The sequence below is a fragment of the Trachemys scripta genome, chromosome 15 (assembly GCF_013100865.1).
Source record: "Trachemys scripta elegans isolate TJP31775 chromosome 15, CAS_Tse_1.0, whole genome shotgun sequence".
In the NCBI taxonomy this organism is placed as follows: Eukaryota; Metazoa; Chordata; order Testudines; family Emydidae; genus Trachemys; species Trachemys scripta.
In genome coordinates this window covers 7,208,049-7,229,181 of record NC_048312.1, presented here as the reverse complement: position 1 = coordinate 7,229,181, position 21,133 = coordinate 7,208,049, and the positions used below count along the sequence as shown (strand labels likewise).

The following is a 21,133-nucleotide window of genomic DNA, read 5'->3' as shown; positions in this document are numbered from 1 at the left end:
CATGAACTGCTATAAAAACAACAAGGAGTCTGGTGGCACCTTAAAGACTAACAGATTTATTTGGGCATAAGCTTTCGTGGGTAAAAACCTCACTTCTTCGGATGCATAGAAGAAGTGAGGTTTTTACCCACGACAGCTTATGCCCAAATAAATCTGTTAGTCTTTAAGGTGCCACCAGACTCCTTGTTGTGTTTATAGCAGTTCATGAGTCTTGGCTAAGTATTTGCTGAATGGCTTTCAGCAGTTATTGCAAACCCCTGCCCAGAGAGATCCCAAGGTTGCTCACTGCTCTCCTGAACTGTGAAATTGACCAGACCTTGTACTGTACTGAGCAGCATTTGCTAACAGGTGAAATGCAGTAAAGGTAAATCCAGCAAGAACTGTGAAATAAATCAAATCCAAAGACAGGTGTTTTCAAGCCTCTGGGAGCGTATTACAGTACAAACCATTGAACAGGGGTTTGGCAAAGCCTCCAAGTAGCTGATCTCATCAAACTCCACTGGACTTAAGTCTGGTTTTGTTCTAGTCGTAGCACAGAAGCCACTCTCTGTGGAGTTAGCAGCCTCCTTCTTCTGGCTGATGAAGGCTCAATATCTGTCTTCATTCTCTTTGAGCTCAGTGCAGCCCCAAACCCAGCTAGCCACTTCATCCCTTAGGATCATCTCCATCGCTATGCAGGCATCTCTGGCTCCCTGGGATCAAAAAGTTCCTCCTTTCTAACCACTCATGGCACCAGATTTTGATTTCTATTACACTAGCATAAACCCAGGAGGATTCTGCTGAAGCCAGTGGAGTTACTCTGGATGAATACCTGTGCAGTTCAGATTAGGCCCGGTCTCTGGTGATGGCTCACGCTCTGCTAAGACCCCTCTTCTAAGGAGGGCCACACAGTCAGATGCTCAGCTGTTTACTTTGTTCTTTTGCTGCCACTTTTATGCTGATGATGCTCAACACCATGTACATGTTCACAGCATTACGTACCTCCCTGACCTCTCTCTGGGTGTCTTGAGCAAGTAAGATTGTGGTTTTGCCTCAGTTTCCTTCAGACAACTCTCTCACTTTCAGGAAACGCATAACTCCATCTCGTCTATCTTCCTCCTCAACTCACATTTCCCCTTTGCCTTTAACTGTAGTAATCCATGACCCTAAACTCTCTTCTTCCTCCTGCTCCCACATCAACAAGTTGCCTATCATCCCCTCTGCAATGATGCCTATGTATCACTTCTGAACCAATCCTCATCCATGCCTTCATCTCCTCCCGCCTTCGCTATGAGAAGTCCCACCTCTCTAGCCAGTTTCCAGCTCTCCAAACGGTGTGCATAGTCTGCAGTTGCCAGCCTCCTTGCACGCAACGCCTCCATAACTGCCCATTGGCCTCAATGGCTCCCTCTTTAAAACCTTCTAAGAATTTTGCTCTGTCTTCTCCTTTCACTGCTTCTACCACGCTTGAGTATCAGCACGCAGCGAGTCTCTTTACCAATGGCCACTGATGGTGTGAAAACCTTCTCCTCTGCAGCTCACATCTTTCTGTATCTCTCAACCACATTGAAAAGCAACGGAGTCAAATTTAATCTGAAAAGATCTTTCCTTCTGATCCAAACAATCTAAGTCTTTTAGGTACTTACATAGCACCCACATGACCATAGCTTAGTGCAGGGGTTGGCAACCTTTCAGAAGTGGTGTGCCAAGTCTTCATTTATTCACTCTAGTTTAAGGTTTCGCGTGCCAGTAATACATTTTAACGTTTTTAGAAGATCTCTTTCTATAAGTCTATAATAGAAAACTAAACTGTTGTATGTAAAGTAAATAAGGTTTTTAAAATGTTTAAGAAGCTTCATTTAAAATTAAATGAAAATGCAGAGCCCCCCGGACCAGTGGCCAGGACCCGGGCAGCGTGAGTGCCACTGAAAAATCAGCTCGCGTGCCACCTTCGGCATGTGTGCCATAGGTTGCCTACCCCTGGCTTAGTGCCTCACAATCTTTCATGTATTTCTCCTCATAGCACCCCTGTGAGGCAGGGCACTGCTATTATTCCCACTTTCCAGATGGGGAACTGAGGCACTGAGAGACTAAAGTGTCTTGCCCAAGGTCACACAGGAAGTCCGTGGTGGAGCAGGAAGCTGAACCCTGGCATCCGAAACCCCAGACTAGAAATCTAATCACTGGACCATTTGTCTCCACTCTGCTCATACTTGTTAACGATCAAATTATTTTGAGATAAACAATAAAAATGATGCTGTGAATCTACACAGTGCTTTGTAAAGCCTTCTGAAAATCCTCTAGAAAAGATAAGTTGCATTACAGAGAGAAATATTCTGAAAATTGCAGAACGAGAGAATTAAAATAGATCCTCATGCTAAAACGCAAATACGCTCAAAACAGTATTTATAAAAAAAATCTCGACAGTCTCTTAGTATTACGAAAGGGAAAATGAGAAGCATACACTATGTAGTTCTATCAGACATTGCTTTATAGAAAGGGTAACTTAAATAATGTAGCTAGTGGATAGAGCCCTGGACTAAGACTAAGTGAACTGAGACCCATGCCTCAGTTTCCCCATCTGTAAAATGGGGATAATGATATGAACCTCCATGCTTTGAGATCTACGGATAAATATCACTACAAAAGAACTAGGTATTGTTATTTCAGGTTCAGGTCATATCATTGAAGAAAAGGGCATTTTGTTTGGTGGAGAATGAAATTGTTTATGTAAACTACAAAGACTTGGCCATTGATGGTCACAAGTGAGCTGAACTTGCAATAAGGGGACAATAGGCCCGTTAGTTTAAACGAAACAAATATAGAGAAGTACACACTCTGCTACACAGCAGACACACACAGAGCAGACAGAAGGGGGAAGAAGTACAAGTAATGTCATCTCAGCTGAGATAAATATGAAATACTCTCCTTATTCTGGAATGTTAATGTCCAGTGGTATCCTGAGGGAAAGTAAATGTGCTGATTGCTCGATGTGCAGAAGAAAAATACTATCGGGGGAGGGAAAAAAAAAAAAGCAACCACTTGAAGGAACAAGAAGTTTTCAATCCTCCCCCAGCATGAAACTGTGGGAAATGCGGAGACAGTCTCATGCGGGAGAATGCAGAGAGCTGCATAAGGAGCAGACTATAGGAGATACAAGTCAGATCAACAAGAAGGCCTCAGTGGCTGTGAAAGTAGCCAGAGCCAGAAATCAGGATGTAATGCAAAATGAAACAAATAGGAGCTAGGGTGGGAGGCTAGAGGGAAACCTGACTGTTAAAGGGTTTACTGAACAGGGCTGCTTCACACACATGGAGCTGCAGGAAAACCTAGAACAAGGAAGGGGGCGGTTGGCACGAACATAAAAACATTAGCATATTGCACCTGTTTGTTAAACTCATACCCTGACATAATCTGCAACAATCCTAAAAAATGGGTGAACATTAGACCTACTGCTGTAGGCCTATATTTAAAAGAAAGCTATAGGGGAGGCTAATTTAATGGTAGCCAGTTGGGCTCTGGAATTATTTGTATCGTTCCTATTCCCAGAACATACAAAAACAAATAATCAGTTTATAAACCGATAGCTACTGCCCCGAGAGTTAAAAGACTGACCTTCTTGCAGCTCCCACATTTCCATTTAGAGAGACACCATCGGGTCAAAACTGGCCCCAACCTTACATTTTCTTAGGATGAAAATGTCTATATATATAAAAAAAGTCTTTGCCAAACCTAGATCCAATGGGAAGAACTTGGGGGGGTTTACTCCAACAGAAACATTTTCTTAACTAACCCTCCCTCATCAGAGTTTGCAACCCAAACATTGGCACATTGGGCTAGTGCATAAAAACCCAGACACCTGAGTAGAAACAGAAGTGAAAACTAGTTTCCTTCCCCCCCCCCAACCTGTGAAAAATGCAAAAATGGTTGTGTGCCCGCTGTGGATGGGAACGGGTGCTCCAAGTTCATTAGCCTCTAGGGTCTGAAGAGCCTGTCAGTCTTGCCTCTTTCTGGCTGCTGTAGGGTGTGTTGCTGTTTAGTTGGTTGGGGTTTGTTTGTTTGTTTTTTGGCAGGGTGGGGAGAGGCCAGTCGACTTTCAGCTAATGAAGTGGAGGGGACGGGGATTTGATTCTTCCCAGACATCACTATCATGTGTGCTTGAGAGGACAGGGCTTGACAGGGGAGGATGAGGAATGAGCCCCCACCCACATACATATTTGAAAGAGGGCAGATCCAAGCTAGGCTCCCCCTAAGGGCATGCGGACTAAGCTAACGCAGGGGTGCATATCGCTATATGCCAGCAGCTGCTGGGTTCTGCACGTGGGCGCCCCATCCGCGCAGCATTGCCAGGCCCAGGGAGCTGGACAGGATCACAGCTCACCTCTCAGTACCCAGCGGCAGATGAGTGACAAGCACCAGCCCCTAGAGCCGAACAAAGCGAGGCCAGTTAGAGAGGCAGCGCCGAGTCTCTCACCAGGTTTCCATCCCATGTCCTTTGCGGGTCCCCCCCAGCATCTTATTCGTTTCCCAGCATGGTCCCTGCATAACATCACTTCAGGGAACCACCTTACCACGCAGAGCCGTGCAGATCAGCCCCCCTCCAGCGAGCTGCAGCTCCTCTTCCACCCAGCATCTCCCCACCAGCCCAACCCAGGCCTCGCTTTGTCCCCTGTGGTGCTTCGGGGTCCATCCTCCGCACTAGCCAAGGGGCCAGAAGACACAGCTCCATCCAACGCGGAGATACCGGGGAATATCCCACCCCTCCCCCAGCCCCGGCGACATGCGCCTCCCTTCCCCAGGGCAAAGCGACTCCCCTTCTCTGGGCTGGCCCAGGCCTCCCCCGGCCAGCCAGACACCGGCTGCAACACCCGCTCACTCCATGATCCCCTCCCTGCGCCCGCACCCCCGCCCGGACTTCAGTCCCAATTACAGGGCAGAGCAAGAATTAAATCCCTCCACCCACCGACAAGCGGAAAACGCTTCCCCCCCCCGCGGGAATAGCAGCGAGCTGCATACCTGCCTCCCCCCGGAATAAGGGGCACGGAGCCCCCGCTTACCTAGCAGTCGCCCCCGGGCACAGCTGCAGCCGCCCCCTTCTTCTGGGTCTCCATTGCGCTGCGATCCCCACCTTTCCCCGGCGCAGCAGCTCTTCCCCCAGCTGCGGCCAGCGGCACCTCGATTGGCTGCGACTGGGAGATTTTCCGGCCCAGAAGGAGAGAGTCAGATTTCACCAGCACCCTTGTTATTGGCCGCTGCAAAGCCAGAGCTTCGCTGACTGGCCCAGATGTGCAGCCTGCACGCAGGTCTCTCCCAGCGCCTTTTCGCTTTCAATTTTGCTCTCAAGCTGTAGAGACAGCGGCAGATGCCAGCAGGGAATGGAAAACAGGGGCGGCACTCAACACACGCGCTCTCTATTCTATCCTTGCCAGCTTGAGTGTGCAGAACGGCCTGGCTCCCTGGGTTTCCTTGCAGCTCCCTAATTGTTCACCATTTAGAAAAGCCATTTCCGGGGAATAACTTCTTCCCTGGCCTTTTGGCTAAGAATAGATTCTGTTCAGCCGGTTCGAACAGTTTAACAATCAAAATGATACTTAGCAATTACTCCAGCTTTTCATCCAGGGAGCCCACGCACCTTTACAAAGGAAAATATAATGATCTTCATAGGAAGCAAAGAAGTAACTTCCCCAAAGGCACACAGTAAATCAGGGGCAGAACAGAACTCAGAACCCAAGTCTCTGGAATTCTCAGCTCACTGCCCTGGCCTCAGTGCCAATGTAATGTCCCCTTTCAAAGGGGTGCAAGTCCATCCCATGCAAGCAGATAAAGTTTATCCATGATTCTGGGTGCACAGGCTAATCAGTTTAAAAACGGTGGGTGAAATCCTGGCCCATTGAAGTGCATGGGAGTTTTGCCACTCACTTCAGTAAAGCCAACACGGACAAGACCAAGCCATGTTTAAACAATGAAGCTCTAGACTATATACAGAGCTAGGACACAGCATTGTTTCTGAACACTGCTTAGGTCTGGCCACAGTGACCCATCAAGCTGTGACAGAATTCCTGTTTGCGGTCAACAAAGTGAAAACTATGTTTAAGGAGTTTTCTTTAAAACTTTGCATGAGTAGGTGTGTGAGAGAGAGGGGGGAGAGGTTCAGCAATTGCTGGTGTAACCCCCAGTAGTGTAGGTCTTTTCCATCTCCACTTCTTGATCCTAAACAACTTTAAGCACAAGCAAACAGCCTCTATTCTCTAACTGCAGATTATACAGCTCATGAGTCAACCTCATTCCCCCTCTTCAGCAGCAAGACAACTGCAGATGGTTCACATCCAGATTTCCTCCACCCTCTCTCCCCCCAGTACAGTATGAAGCAACTTGGGGCCCTACACATTGTAAAACTAGTCCTGGAAGTACAACAGTGAAATCTTCAGCAAAATGTACACACACTTACAGACACTACATTATAGGACAGCCTCTCAGTGTTTGGCAGCAGCAGCTGGCACTGTCCATATGAAAAGATAAAGATCGCAATATACTTCAAAACATATACACCATACTGTACATCACAAAATATAAACACAGAAAATGTGAGGGACAAATGCATTACCATCCTGCACATTACTGAAATAGGTTTTAAACACCCCACCGCACTCCTGCTCCCATCCAGGATTACAACTACTTTGCAAACAGAGGGTGTCAAGTTTTGGCCCTACCAATAGCTTGCTTACCTCTCTTAAAAGATGTTCTGAGGAAAACTTGATTAAAATGATTGCGAAGCACTTCAAGATTGGATAAAAGGAGCTATAAAATGCAGCAGGAATGTTAAAGCATCCATCCTCTCTTTAAATTATGAAAAAAAACCGAAGTAGCAGTTTATAAACTTAATTTCTCTCCTTGCCCATATCCGCATGTCATTGCCAAATCTAGTACCAACCTTTGCAGTAAGATCCCCCTGCTTTATTAGTTCCAACAATGACTTCTTTCTTGCCAAACCCACTCCCATTTAACACCACGGTAACTTTGTTTTCAAACTATAGGGATCAGATTAACTGGACCATCTCACAAAGTGAGAAAAGCAGGCGAGCTTCAGAGATGCACCCCACACGGAGTGAACACAGCATTGCCTCACATCTTGTTTTGCTTTCAGACACCTCCAAAGGCATCACTTCAAGATTCTACACTTTAACATCAGTCCATTTTCCAGATCAATATTAACTATATGACAGAGCTGTATTATTTTGACAAGAAACCTTTATTATAGAAGCTGGACAGACCTACAATTGTAATGTAAGTGCTAGGAGGTGTTCCAGACTATTTCACAGGATTATGGATTGAAGTTCAAGTGCTTTCCCATCAGAGGGGTTGAATAATGTAAGAGGAAGGGCCTCCATGGCCAAAACACGGTCTTTATTTAAAATGGTGTCCTTATAAAGCTTCCTGTGTAAAACTGAGACGCTTTTCACTGAGGTCTGAAACGCAGCTACTGTTTTAGAGTTGAAACACTGAGTTATCTGCCAACATCCACAGCATGATGTAAACTAAAAGGTTTGAAGCAATACTAAGCTACACTTATTCAATCTCCCTTAAAATCTCATTTATACCAAATAAATCACAGTAACTCCACTGAAGTCGGTAGATTTTAGTTTTCATCTTGTTTGCACCAGTTAACAATAACTACTGCTTAATCTAGCACTTTTCATCTGTAGATCTCAAAGTGCTTTACAGGAGCAAAAAGTATCCCACTGAGGCACGGTGATGTGAAACAACTTACCGCACAGGCCAAGAATAGGACTCAGATTTCCTGAATCTCTATTCTCAGGACTCAGACTGTCTCCCAATGTGTGTGTGTCTATAAATACCACCCCCCCCACACACACACACACACTAAGCATTAAAAAGTTTTCTTCTAAGGATGGATCCAACGATAGGTGAGAATTGAGCCCTAAGTTGGCAGTTGTCCTCATTTATCGATACATAAGAGTGAGTAAAGTGCACACACACGTGCCTATGAAACACACTCATTAGTGCATCTGCAATAAAAACGTTTAAGCTGATATAGGTTCCCTCACTGCACCAAAATGAATCTACCATGTTTTACTTTTTCCTATTATTCTTTGCACATAGATATGTCTGTCTAGCACAATAGAGAGGGCAAGCAGTGGGACAAAGGTCCTGCATCAATAGGATTCTATTTCTTTCCCTTCTGCTAATATCATCTCTAGAAATAGTGCCTGCAGACATATTCAACGCAAACACTTTTTAAATGAAATTCTACATTCAAAGAAATACCAGTTATTTTAAGTTAGCAGAAATAAGCTTTTGTCTGTAATTTCTACTCTAATATCTCCACACTGTTTTGCATTTACCAGCGTGAAAATCTCAGTTACATCAGGAATTATTTACATCACTAACCCTTCCTCCTCCACACATACACACCCTTTCCTGACAATATCTTAGTGTTGGTCCTAGCATTAAATCTGTGAACTGCAGGCATTTTCTTTAAAAATCTGAATCCTATTTTGTGACTACAGAAGATGACTACTCATTTACAGAATAAAATGAGATTTTGTGGAAAGGATGTGTGCAAACATCATTACAAGCAAAAAACAAAAGTTTTCTAAACAGAAGAACATAGTTTATTGGTAATTATTTCCAAATAGTGATGATTGAACATACTGAAGACATTAAAAAAAAAAAAAAGGGGGGGGGGGGGGGAACAACAGCAGGAACACACAGAGGGAAGCCTCAGCTTTAAACACTTCACTTGAAGGCATTAATTAATGGAACACCGTGAGCAGGCAGCTCCTGGTGCACTTGACGGAATAGCATGGCACATTTGTTTCTTTCTTGAATCTTTCCCAGGGTGTGGAAGAGTCTGGCCTGAAAGTAAAGAACGTCTCTGAGCTGTTCTTTGCAGTCCACTTTTGCAAAATAAGTCTTGGCTTCATTTAGGTTCAGGATAGCAGATTCCAGAGCTGTCAAAAGGGTGAGGAAGTCCAATATTTAAAATTGTGTTCGTATAAATACCACGTGCAGTACAATCCCACTCTAGGGAGGCCCATTAGGAATTTTTTAAATTAAAAGCACAGGTTTTAGCAATTTATAAGAGACTTCATGATGTGGGAGAAAACATTTTATTGCAGCTTTTGTAAAAATAATGGACTTGGCATCATGGGCCTACAACTTCAGCCTCTGCTATTCAAGCTTTGCTGCAAAGTGTGGATGATAAAGTGTGCAGATAAACAAGGTTCTATTGTAAATATTGAGTATTTTCAAGATGGACATTGTTCTTTTGGCCTCAGTGACATTGTGAGTCCAGACTCAGACCCTCTCCCCCCCGATCTTCCCATTCGATAACACTACCTGCCTTGTTATGGTTTTGATTTTATTACCAATGACGACATATCTCTGTGCTATTAAAATTCGAATATCTAAACTGGATTGTAGCTCATTCAAAGTTGAGAAGTATAAATGGGCATAATTATTCTTCACTCTACCTTCTGCCTTCTTTGGTGGAGAATAGGAAGCTGCAGAAGCAACTTGACATTTGGCCACCAAGAACATGGCACAGCCTTTGTCCAGTACCGCCCCGTGAGCCAAGATAGGTTCTATTGCCGTATGCAGAATATTCAGCGCTTGTTCAGGAATACCAAGAATTAGCTGAAAGAAAAACATACTTTGCTGGTCTGAAATTGGTGCCCACAGGAAATAGCAGCCACTTCTGGTGAGGCCAACATAAGCTACTCAAATGCCACATCTGTTTTAAAAGGAATTGATAGTCCAGACAAGATTTTTAGCTTCTTCCCATAATGGTCTAATCTGTTTCCATTAGCAGAGATGAGGCACTATGGTGGTGAATGCCAGTAGGAATCTGAATTGATTGGCAGACACTGCCCAGTGTTGACAACCAGGATCCCCATCTGCCCAGAATAAGCAATACGAATGAACTCCATTAACCTGTGTTCTTTTTAAACCCAGTTCATGTCAACAAGTTACAGTACCACAAAGCCAACAAGATGGCATAAGAAATATCAATTAGAGAAGTAAGGCAGTACCAACTTATAACCGCATATTCTATAACATACTGAGCCTAAAAGCCTCAATGACATTCAATTGTTTTTATAGACTTCCTTGGAAAATTTCACATTTTGAAATACGTTTAATTCTTTAGAAGCAATAACTGAACCCTGACAGGATTATGTTCTTAAATCGAACAACAATAGCAATGATATCCAGATTGACAACATAAATGTTTGATTTGCAGCCTGTGAAAACATGAATCAAACTTACCTGGGAGAAAGCCAAGTTCAGGACAGTTTCAGAGGCCAAGTACTGTAGACGGTATTCTCTAGAAAGAGCGAGAGCCTGAAGCAGGACAGGCAGTGCTATTGTATGACATGAAGATCTCCAGTAAAGTTCTGCTATTGACAGAAGTACACTAACCAAAAAAAGAGGGCGGGGGGGGGAATATATAAGTGACAGTTTTGCTGAAAATTTTGAAGTGTTTCCCCACCACACTAACCTCCAGAAAGCAAGCAAGTGGAAGTCAATTATTTATCCCTAATAGTACTCTCTCATTTATTCTTAATAAGTTAAAATACTACATGCACAATAAATCTGAATTTCATCCTTAAAAGGGATTCCACCAAATTACCATAAATAAAAATACTATTGTGATAAGTAACACTGACGATTATGATGACACAGAGTAGAGAAACACAATCTCTCTGTTTATTTTAGGCACAGTTGGTTTGTGTGGCTCTTTCACTCAACAGGGGAACTAGCCACCCTCAAACCCCACCCCCACACCCCCCAAAAAAAGGGAAATTGTGGTTGCAAAACACCCACTCAGGGCAGATTTAGTATTTGAAACTACTTTGAATTTAGTTTTGAAAAGACTTCTAAATTTCAGCTTCACAGTATCCTTTATATCAAATTTTTAATTTGGTTATTAAAAAACCACCCGCAAACAAACCACCCATACTCACACATGCCATAGGAAAAACAAACAAACACACAACACGCCCCCGGAAAAAAACCTAAAGTTGAATTTTCACACACTGTCCATGAAGAATTCAACTCATACATCCTCTTTGATGATGGAAGTTTACCTATCATACTTCATTTCAAAGCTAAAGCTCAGTTTGTTGAGTGCAAACATGTGTAGTTAGGGGCCATTCCAAATAACTTTCTTTTAAAACAGTGTTGGTACCAGCAAGTTCATTTAGCTCAGCAAGTGAAAGCACGTTCGTGTTGCCATGGTATTGTTTCATCTTATCACCACCCAAAGTTTTACATTTAATAATTCTTCTATACTACATTTATTAAATCAGAATATTTTCTTATCCAAATGGTGGATAAACTACAAATCAGTGAAGCAATACAGAACAGATTGTGACTATTGATGTTAATTAGCATAAGGTAGCTTTAATATTCAAGGAAATCTCTGGAAATTAACCGTTCTTACCTAATCACCATCTCAGTGTTTTTTATATTTTGGCAGTGGATCAACAGTTTCTGTAAAAGTTTGTGCGCCTCGGACATCTGATTCTGAGCTTTCAATACAATGGCTTTTCTACAATAAAAAGAATTTCATTACCAGACGAGAATATTTTAGACTCAATCCTTCACTTGGATGCAATGGAAAAGCACACTTGTGTTTTGTGTACTCAGCTTCTACACTTGTAAAGCTGCTTTCTACCCAAATGTGTAAAATTATAACCGGGGCCTGGTGGGGATGTTCCGTTAATAACATGTAACTTTTATATAGCACTTTTCATCCACAGATTTCAAAGCACTTTATAAGGGAAGGGAAGTATTCCCTCCATTCTACAGATGGGGTAAGAGCCAGAAATGAAGCAACTTGCCCATGGTCACACTGTAGGTCAATGGCAAAACCAGGAATAGGCCCCAAGTCTCCTAATTGTTTATTTAAATTCTGTATTGCACCTAGCTCTTGGGATAGCCACAGTGAACAGATTTCAAAATAAATAGATTAATGCATTCGCTGAGAGCAAGAGATCTCTAGTCATAGAATAAATTATAAATGTAGGTCTTAAATCCATTATAGCCATTAAAATAACCCCAGGGATGTGGGGAAAATGGATTATACCAAGATCATTGTTTCAGGATAATTATGGCAGAGTTAAGGAAAAAGAAAACATTATTGTAGTTCACTGAAGAGAGGTATGAATTATCTCCAGCAAGCACTTTATTCCATCTTTATTTCAGTGGGATATTATTGCAAGATTTTTCTGTAGATTGATAGTTTCTTACCTGTACACGCCTTCAATGCTATTAAGTGCTGTAATTCCTGCCACAAAAGAATCGGCAACATGGTACTTCCCATCGTTCATAGCTCTATCGAACTGTATTTTCTGATCAAACAGCATCCACAGCTAAACCAAGAGTGTACAGAAATAAGTTTTAAGAAGAAATGGTGAATGTTCATTTTGTGATCCGAAGTTAAATCAACAGATATTAAATAGGGCTGTCAATTAATCGCAGTTAGCTCACGCGATTAACTAAAAAAAATTAATCGCAATTAAAAAATGTAAACGCAAATAATCACAGTTTTAATCGCACTGTTAAACAATAGAATACCAATTGAAATTTATTAAATAGTTTGGATGTTTTTCTACATTTTCACATATATTGTATTCTGTGTTGTAATGGAAATCAAAGTGTATATTATTTTTTTATTTATAGTATTTTTCAATTCACCTCATACAAATACTGTAGGGCAATCTCTTTGTTGTGAAAAGTGCAACTTACAAATGTAGATTTTTGTTACATAACTGCACTCAAAACCAAAACAATGTAAAACTTCAGAGTCTACAAGTCCACTCATTCCTACATCTTGTTCAGCTAATCGCTCAGACAAACAAGTTTGTTTACATTTACAGGAGATAATGCTGCCTGCTTCTTATTTACAATGTTGCCAGAAAGTGAGAACAGACAGTTACATGGCACTTTTGTAGCTGGCACTGCAAGGTATTTACGTGCTAGGTATGCTAAACATTCGTATGCCCCTTCATGCTTCGGCCACCATTCCAGAGGACATGCTTCCATGCTGATGACGCTTGTTTAAAAAAAAAAAAAAATAATAAAATTAAAAAAAAAAAATGCATTAATTAAATTTGTGATTGAACTCCTTGGGGGAGAACTTTATAACCCCTGGTCCGTTTTACCTGCATTCTGCCATATATTTCATGTTATAGCAGCCTTGGATGATGACCCAGCACACGTTCATTTTAAAAACATTTTCACTGAAGATTTCAAAAAACGCAAAGAAGGTACCAATGTGAGATTTCTACAGATAGCTACAACACTCAACCCAAGGCTTAAGAATCTGAAGTACCTTCCAAAAATCTTAGAGGGACGAGGTGTGGAGCAGGTTTTTCAGAAGTCACACTCCGATGCGGAAACTACAGAACCCGAACCACCAAAAACCATGTTAGTCTGGATCTGCAAAAAGAACAGCCACAAGTACTCCTGTTCTTTTTGCAAAAAAAGAAAATCAACCTTCTGCTGGTTGCATCTGACTCAGATAATGAAAACTAACATGCATCGGTCCGCACTGCTTTGGATTGTTATTGTGCAGAACCCATCATCAGCATGGACGCATGTCTTCTGGAATGATGGTTGAAGCATGAAGGGTTATAGGACTCTCTAGTGCATCTGGCACGTAAATATCTTGCAACCCCAGCTACAACAGTGCCATGAGAACGCCTGTTCTCACTTTCAGGTGACACTGTAAACAAGAAGCAGGCAGCATCATCTCCTGCAAATGTAAAAAAACTTGTTTGTCAGAGCAATTGGGTGAACAAGAAGTAGGACTGAGTGGACTTGCAGGCTCTAAAGAATTTTAGATTCTTTTATTTTTGAATGCATTTTTTGTACATAATTCTACATCTGTAAATTCAACTTTCATGATAAAGAGATTGCACTACTGTACTTGTATTAGGTGAATTGAAAAATACCATTTCTTTTGTTTTTACAGTGCAAATACTTGTAATCAAAAATAAATATAAAGTGAGCACTGTACACTTTGTATTCTGTGTTGTAATTGAAATCAATATATTTGAAGATGTAGAAAACATCCACAAATTTTGAAATAAATGGTATTCTATTATTGTATAATTGCGCAATTAATTTTTTAGTTGCTTGACAGCCCTAACATTAAAGCATGCTATTTACAGACATAACTGACTATACTCCTGTTTATTAAAGAAGTTGTCTGAGTTTGTTGGATGTAACACATTGTATCAATAACATCTTCAGCAGAAATGTTTAGGTCTACTAAAGAAATATGGCAAAAGAACCCCAACAGAGCTTACAGGATCACATTTAAAATAAAAGTCTTTCCTCTAGTTATGTCCTGAATAATTGTTTTGGGCAGTATGGCTCCCTTTGTAACATAGAAAAGGAAAGATGGGAAAAAATAAGTTTGCTGGATCTAGAAAGCCTTAAAATGATGTAGATGCTGTCCTACAGATTTACTCCATTAGGGTGTTTCCCAGTTCCACACAAATCACAGCCTCTTCTCTTAGCTCAGAATTCTTGTGTAGCACTTTGAACTTCAAGGCACTTTACAAACATTTAATCCTGATAATGCCCTCTGAGGGAGGTAAATATGATATAGCTAGCATTACAGCTAAGCTACACAGAAAGAACAGAGGACATGGAAGGAAAATACAAATAGCTCTTCACTCTGAGGCACTAATGAGAAATCTTTCTCAAGTTTCCAACTGTGGTACATAATGTTTTAATGGCTTGCAACTTTGTGCAAAAATTTTTAGGTTTCCCATTAGTGACAAGATTTACATGAAACAAATTCAGATTTTCTAATGAAAAACACATTTTATACAGGTACAGTAGGAATTAAGAAAAAAATCAGATCTTACCCCCAACATATAACTTTGTCATGTGAATGTGTATTTTCTCTATTCAATAAAAGCTACACGTTACCTGTGCATGCTGACTACTGGGAGGGAATCTCTCTTTTAAATGTTTCAATATTTCTGAAGCAGCAGCAAAGCATCCCTACAACACAAGAACAGGAGTATGATGAGCAAGTAATAGGGCAAGAACTATTTTCCTTTCCTTAATTTCATCCCTGTACTATGAGACACAAACAGCTGTTAAGAGGAAAAGCTAGATTTCCCTCACCTGCCAAAACGTGATCAGAACCACACATGCACACAGTTCATCAACAAAAGCCTCTTTTTATCACGGGCCTTTGAATCTTCTCCACCCACGTGATTTTTTTTGTGCAACTCAATGTAAGCCTCACCTGTTCTGCATGTAGCTCAGCCAGGTGACACAATACTACAGCAAAAGATTCCGTATTATTCTGTTGAACACCCACATTTACAGCTTCTAGACTGTTCATGCTCAGCAACATCTGGGCTTGCTGAAGTGCCATGGTGCTACAGTGAGAAGAGCTTCATTTACTTTCATGCAACAAACATCAGAGATTTCTAATCTACACTCCAAAGTCATGATAAATTGCCACAGATTGCTTCTCCGGGCTTCTAGTTTTACAGTTTCCCCCCTTTTTGTTGTAAGCAACTGCTACCCAGGACCTCCCCACCGTGCCAGCACATGGAGCGCTCATGAACAAGGCATCAACCCAGCTAAGAGCTGAACAAACTTTCTATAAGGTGATGTCTCTATTTACCCATCCTCAACATTAAAACTCTGTTCTATTTACAGATCTAACATAGTGACTAAAATCTCTCCTATAGACGGTATCTGAGAGGCAGCCGTGTTAATCTGCATCCACAAAAACGAGGAGTCCGGTGGCACCTTAAAGACTAACATTTATTTGGGCATAAGCTTGTGTGGGTAAAAAAACCCCATTTCTTCTGCTGAAATAAATCTGTTAGACTTTAAGGTGCCACCAGACTCCTCGTCATTCCTCCAGACTGTGTTTTAAATGAGCCGAACTAGGAAAACAAAAATTCCCCCAACATCTCCTGAATAATAGCCTATATACTTGGTTTCAGCACATTAAACAGATGCAGTCGCTTGTGTACTTGTATGACTGATAGTAAAGGCATTGCTTGCAACATTTACAACATATATAAGAAACAAAGTTTGATGAGAGAAAATACCTGCGACCATATAGTCTCCAAATGGCAGTTTTCTGTGCTATACTAATATCAATAAGCTCGGACAAGCTATGTTTCCAGTGCAACAGATCAGAGTCCTTTAAGGCATCCATTAGCTTGTTAGCGGTTTTTCCTGCAAAAGCTCTTTGCTGAACCAAGGACTGTATTCCCAGGGAAGCTAGATACTAAGGAGAGGGAAATCAAAAAACAAACATATTAAACATAGACACGCTACAACTAAGCAGGAAGCACAAACTACACTTCTACCTCGATATAACGCAACCCGATATAAAACACGAATTCGGATATAATGCGGTAAAGCAGTGCTCGGGGGGAAGGGGGGGGGGGGGCTGCGCACTCCGGTGGATCAAAGCAAGTTCAATATAACGCAGTTTCACCTATAACAGGATAAGATTTTTTGACTCCCGAGGATAGTGTGATAATCGAGGTAGAGGTGTATCAAAATTCCCACCTAAAAAAACCAAGTTATTATTCAATACAGATGACAAAATGCCGCTACAGGGATTTCTTCATATATGTAGTTAATAATACCACCTTGTAATGGGACGGAAGGGGAATCTGTAGTTTCCCACCCCACATTCCTGCAACTGGGAAGCTGGTGTTTATATCTGAGTCATAACCCTAACCCTAAGTACTCACATGCACACTTGTGTGCGCACACACAGAACTTTCTGCTTTTCCCCTGCCATGCCCTCAAAAAATACAATTTCCACCTTCCATGGCTCATACACCATCTACACAATTAGTTCCCAATCCTTTGTCATATGCACCCCACCTGACTCCTCACCCCAACCCAGTTTTCCCCATGACCTTTACTTCCTCACCCCCAGCAATCTAGTGGCTGGGTTCTCTATTTGTTCTTGGGTATCAGAGGGTAGCCCTCTCTCTAAATAATCTAACCTCTGCTCTCAGCCTCCCCAATGTGAGCTACACTATTCCTTCTAGTGCTGCTCATTCTCTTATCTCAAACAGAAAAACTAGAGACAGATAACCACACTAACAGCCAGGAGACGTGGAGGAAGCTGGCATGAGACTTGCTGAGAGAGGGCTGCCCTGCAAGACCCAGCAGCTGGGACAGGGTGAAATGGGGGTGAAAGCCAAAGATCCCTATAGGAGCAAGTCCACGGTGTTTTTTAATTTAATTATGTTTTTTAAAAGAAAGAAAAAGACAAATTTTGTAATCTAAAATAGATTGGGTTAAATCTCAGCTATACATATTCATAAGATCAGCAAAAAGAAAAGCTACAGATCATACACTACATGCGAGTGCACACACACCCTTCTCCTTGTCCTAGAATAAAGTTGAGGGCTGAGAGACTTACTGGCAATCCAAAATGTACAGCTTTTTTCACAGAGTGTTCCAACAGGACACAGCTATCTGATCTCTTCTGCTCCAAAATGTACAGCCAACTCTGGTATGGGAACAAGATAAAAAGATCATTGCAAAGACATGATGTAAAATGTCATGTAAGATATTTTTGTGCAACCATTTAAAAAATAAAATAAAAAGAGGGGAGGGGACACAAAAACTTGTGTGGTAACTTAAACAAAAACACAATTGACTATAGAATTAGAGTCCCTCCTACCGAAGGCAGCAGGAGGCTTCCATGTCAAGTCTGGCATGGTATAGTAAGTTATGCAAGGCACCCATAGGGTTACCTTACACAGGACTTCTGGGGTAACATCCTCTCTCAGTCCAAGAGATAGACTGACTCTCATGGAATGAGCCTTGCTAGAAAGTGGTGCTTTTCACCTTGGATCTACAAGTTTCCTCAATACAGTCTCAAAACCAACAAAACACAGAAGCCTTAGAACCTGCTCTGCTTCCCCAAGGAGAAACAGGTGAACTGTGTCACTTCGAGAGCTCCCTTCAGATAGATGTTAACCCTTCTTCATATCAAGTGGACAACAGGAGCTCTTCTTTCTCCTCTCATGGGTTGAATATAACAAAGTGCTTGAAACTTCCTGAGCCAAAAAGCAAAGCTTAAAACTGAGCCATTATGCTGCAGCGTGTTTGGGAAGGCAGAGGAAGATGCCTAGTCTATGGCAGTTTTTCAGGTGGATCACCCCTCTTAGCAAGAGCACTGTTTACACTGCATAGATTTAGACAGGGACCTCTGCTGAGTGCTCTCTCGGTTGTAAATAATAAAAAAATAAAAAAAAAAAACACCCATCACTATAAACACACTCTATTAGTTAGTCTATTATGGACAGGAAAAAGCTGAAAAAGAAGTTGCCAAAAGGGGAGAGGGAGAGAGAGAGAGAGAGAGAGAGAGACTAAAATCTTTGCCTTTTTCCTCTTTCCATTGGCTGAGAGCCTTATGCTCACTCTCAGGACAACAGAGGAATACGGGAAAAAAGGCTTTTATAAATTATCTTGAACAAAGTTCTTAAAAGTGCAAAGACTAAACATTCAAAGCATTGTGTATGGGTTTAAATGTATGACTCCCACTAAAGTCAACCAGCATTGTACAACTAAAAAAAAAAAAAATCCTCAGGACAGCGCCTTGATCTTTACTGAAGGAATAAAGAGTCAAAAAAAGTCATCCTGAGGCAGGGAAATAATATTTAAACTACCACCAAACACTAGATACAGCTACAGAAAATGCATCAAAAGTCTAACTGATGGCTAAGACAAAGGCAATGTATCCCCTAAGCATGGCTGCCTTACCAAGCAGTGCTGCAAGCAAACATGATCATTGGACTCCTGTGCAATTCTGATGGCTTCCTGGAGAGCAAGCTCAGCTTGCTGACTATCAACAAATCAAAGACAGAGCACATTAATATTCTGTTAACAAATGACAAGTAGTATTATGAAGTCTCAAACGTAGGCTGATCTAAAGGATACATATCCCACTCAGCAGTGAACTCCAATTAAACAGTTCAGATGAGAGAGGAGTATTTCCTCACATCTACTTTTTTGTTAGTCTTAAGGCTGAAGATATACATCACTAAAGATAGCCTCTACAATTCATGAGAAATTAATTGTAACCCATTACTGGACCTTAAAGCACATGTATATGTTCAAATATACTCTGAGATTATTCTGAAGTGTGCCATATAAAATACCTGCCTAGGTAGAAAGTGTTTGTACTCATCTTCCTGACCCACCTCCCATCATCACCAACTGTGATCCAGTCATGTGGCAATGTATGCAGGCCTAAATCACAAGTTTCTTTGGGGGCAGGGACCTCTCTCATTTGTCTGTAGAACACCATGCATATCTATAGCACTGCAGAAACAATATCCCCCTCCACAAAGAGATTTAAAAAAAAAAAAAACCCTGCAAAGTACTCTCTAACTCATCTGATCATTATCTTTGAGAGAGTAATAGGTTGGCAGCTATAGTTGCTCCTGAACATGTATCAGTTATAAATAAGCACTCACACCTTCTGACCTATGTATGGTCGTGGAAGTGCAGCAGGTAAAGATCTAATTCCCTGGGACACCGTTGTAATTGAACATAAAAAGAACTTCAAATCTTAGTATATTCCAAATGGTTCAGCCAACAGGAGGACCAAATGGATGTTAAAATCAAATCAAGATTCAAGGAAGGTTACAAACACAGCCCATCTGTGCTTGCTCCCCAACTACAGAGTCCTCCTCCTCCTCTCCTTATCTAACTTTCAGAAAACAATAGTAGCACAAGGTCTATCTTGTGTTTCTTAACTATGCAGCAAGATGTATTAACTTACTAATGGCCAAACCGACAATGCAGAGCAGCTAGATTAAGAGCAGCGTATCTCAGACTTCGTCCATAACCTTCATCTCCATTGCTTTTGCTTTCTGCTCCAGTGAGAATCAAACGGTCAAAATAGTGAAGGAGGCTGTGTGTTGAACTGAAGACATCTTGTACTCGAAGACTATTTAAGTAGCTTAAATAATGCTAAAATAAAAGCAGAATCAGCTTTAATTAAAACAGACTTGGTAACACAATTTTTAGATGTATGTTGTATCTTCTTACTGAGAAAGGTGGCAGTAGGATCTTCTGTGAATGAGAGCGTGTTTAGCAGGAAATATCAATGCAAAAAACACGATTTAGACAGTTCAGAACTACTGGGATAAAGCTGATCATGTTCCATTTTGGAGCAGGGTCATTTGATATAGAGGAAACAAGGAAAGGCTTGCTTACCACAGCTAATATTTTCAACATCTCCCGCCAGTCAGTGGTTCTGAGGCAAGATGTCTACATAGAAGGCATGAACCTACAGCTCTTACTCGTGTGAGACTGCTCACATGGGTAGGGCTACAGGATCAGGCCCAAAACATGTAGTACAGGCCCAGACTGACATTCTGTCAAATGCATTTCACTTTCAGAGTTCACACTTCTTTTAATAACCAGACCTGAAATCAATGTAAGTAATCAATAGCCACTGATACTGATCACCGGTACATTTCTTACATTCACAACGTTTAGGAGCGTAACTATTTCATGTTATTTAAGACAACTTAACGTCAGAAAGACAAGTAAGTCTCAAGCCCCATTTCAAAAAGGAACTTAAAACACATGCCTAACTTTCTGCACTTGAGTAGTGCCATTCAAGTCAATGGAACTTGTGCTTGAAGTTGGACACATGTAAGTACCTATATGAATTATGCTCTCTGTGTCTTCAAAGGGAGTCCCATCCTAAAATACTATATTAGCATACACAGAGATAATACAGATTTGGACAAATGTTTTGCATTTCAGTGTACAGTACAAATTATACAAAAATACACTGTATTTTAGAAATAGGAAGAACTGCCCCGCGTGCATGTTGGGTTGAGGGGGAAAGACACTTACTGCTTCAGCAAAGTCTGGATTAAACTTCAGCAAATTGTTCAATTCCTTTTGTAAAAATGCTGGAGTAAGAGCCTTTGTCTCGTCATTCTTTAATAAAGAAGCCTAGAATAAAAGGGCAAATTGTTGTTAAGTAACTAGGAATGGAGCGGTAGAATATTATATAAATAGATGCTAGTCAAATCTGTAAAAAGAAGAACAGGAGTACTTGTGGCACCTTAGAGACTAACAAATTTATTAG

The 21,133-nt window shown here is 41.3% G+C and overlaps 2 protein-coding genes across 3 annotated transcripts in view; both read right to left on the bottom strand.

Annotated features, from left to right (window-relative positions):
- Positions 1–5,310, bottom strand: part of CAMKK2 (calcium/calmodulin dependent protein kinase kinase 2) — a 47,916-nt gene extending 42,606 nt beyond the window's left edge. Inside the window, exon 1 of one of the 2 annotated variants that reach the window (XM_034790877.1) lies at positions 5,037–5,310. The gene's annotated coding sequence lies outside the window, so the exon portion shown is untranslated. The remainder of the gene's footprint in view (positions 1–5,036) is intronic. The other variant, XM_034790875.1, reaches the window with a different exon arrangement.
- Positions 5,311–8,589: 3,279 nt separating this feature from the next.
- ANAPC5 (anaphase promoting complex subunit 5) overlaps positions 8,590–21,133 on the bottom strand; it is a gene marked incomplete in the record, with an annotated part of 20,630 nt that continues 8,086 nt past the window's right edge. Inside the window, 12 exon segments of the mRNA XM_034791380.1 lie at positions 8,590–8,951; positions 9,474–9,636; positions 10,267–10,414; positions 11,444–11,551; positions 12,253–12,374; positions 14,947–15,021; positions 15,272–15,407; positions 16,095–16,276; positions 17,435–17,524; positions 18,784–18,865; positions 19,808–19,998; positions 20,896–20,997. Of these exon segments, the coding sequence (XP_034647271.1) occupies positions 8,737–8,951; positions 9,474–9,636; positions 10,267–10,414; positions 11,444–11,551; positions 12,253–12,374; positions 14,947–15,021; positions 15,272–15,407; positions 16,095–16,276; positions 17,435–17,524; positions 18,784–18,865; positions 19,808–19,998; positions 20,896–20,997 (1,614 nt within the window).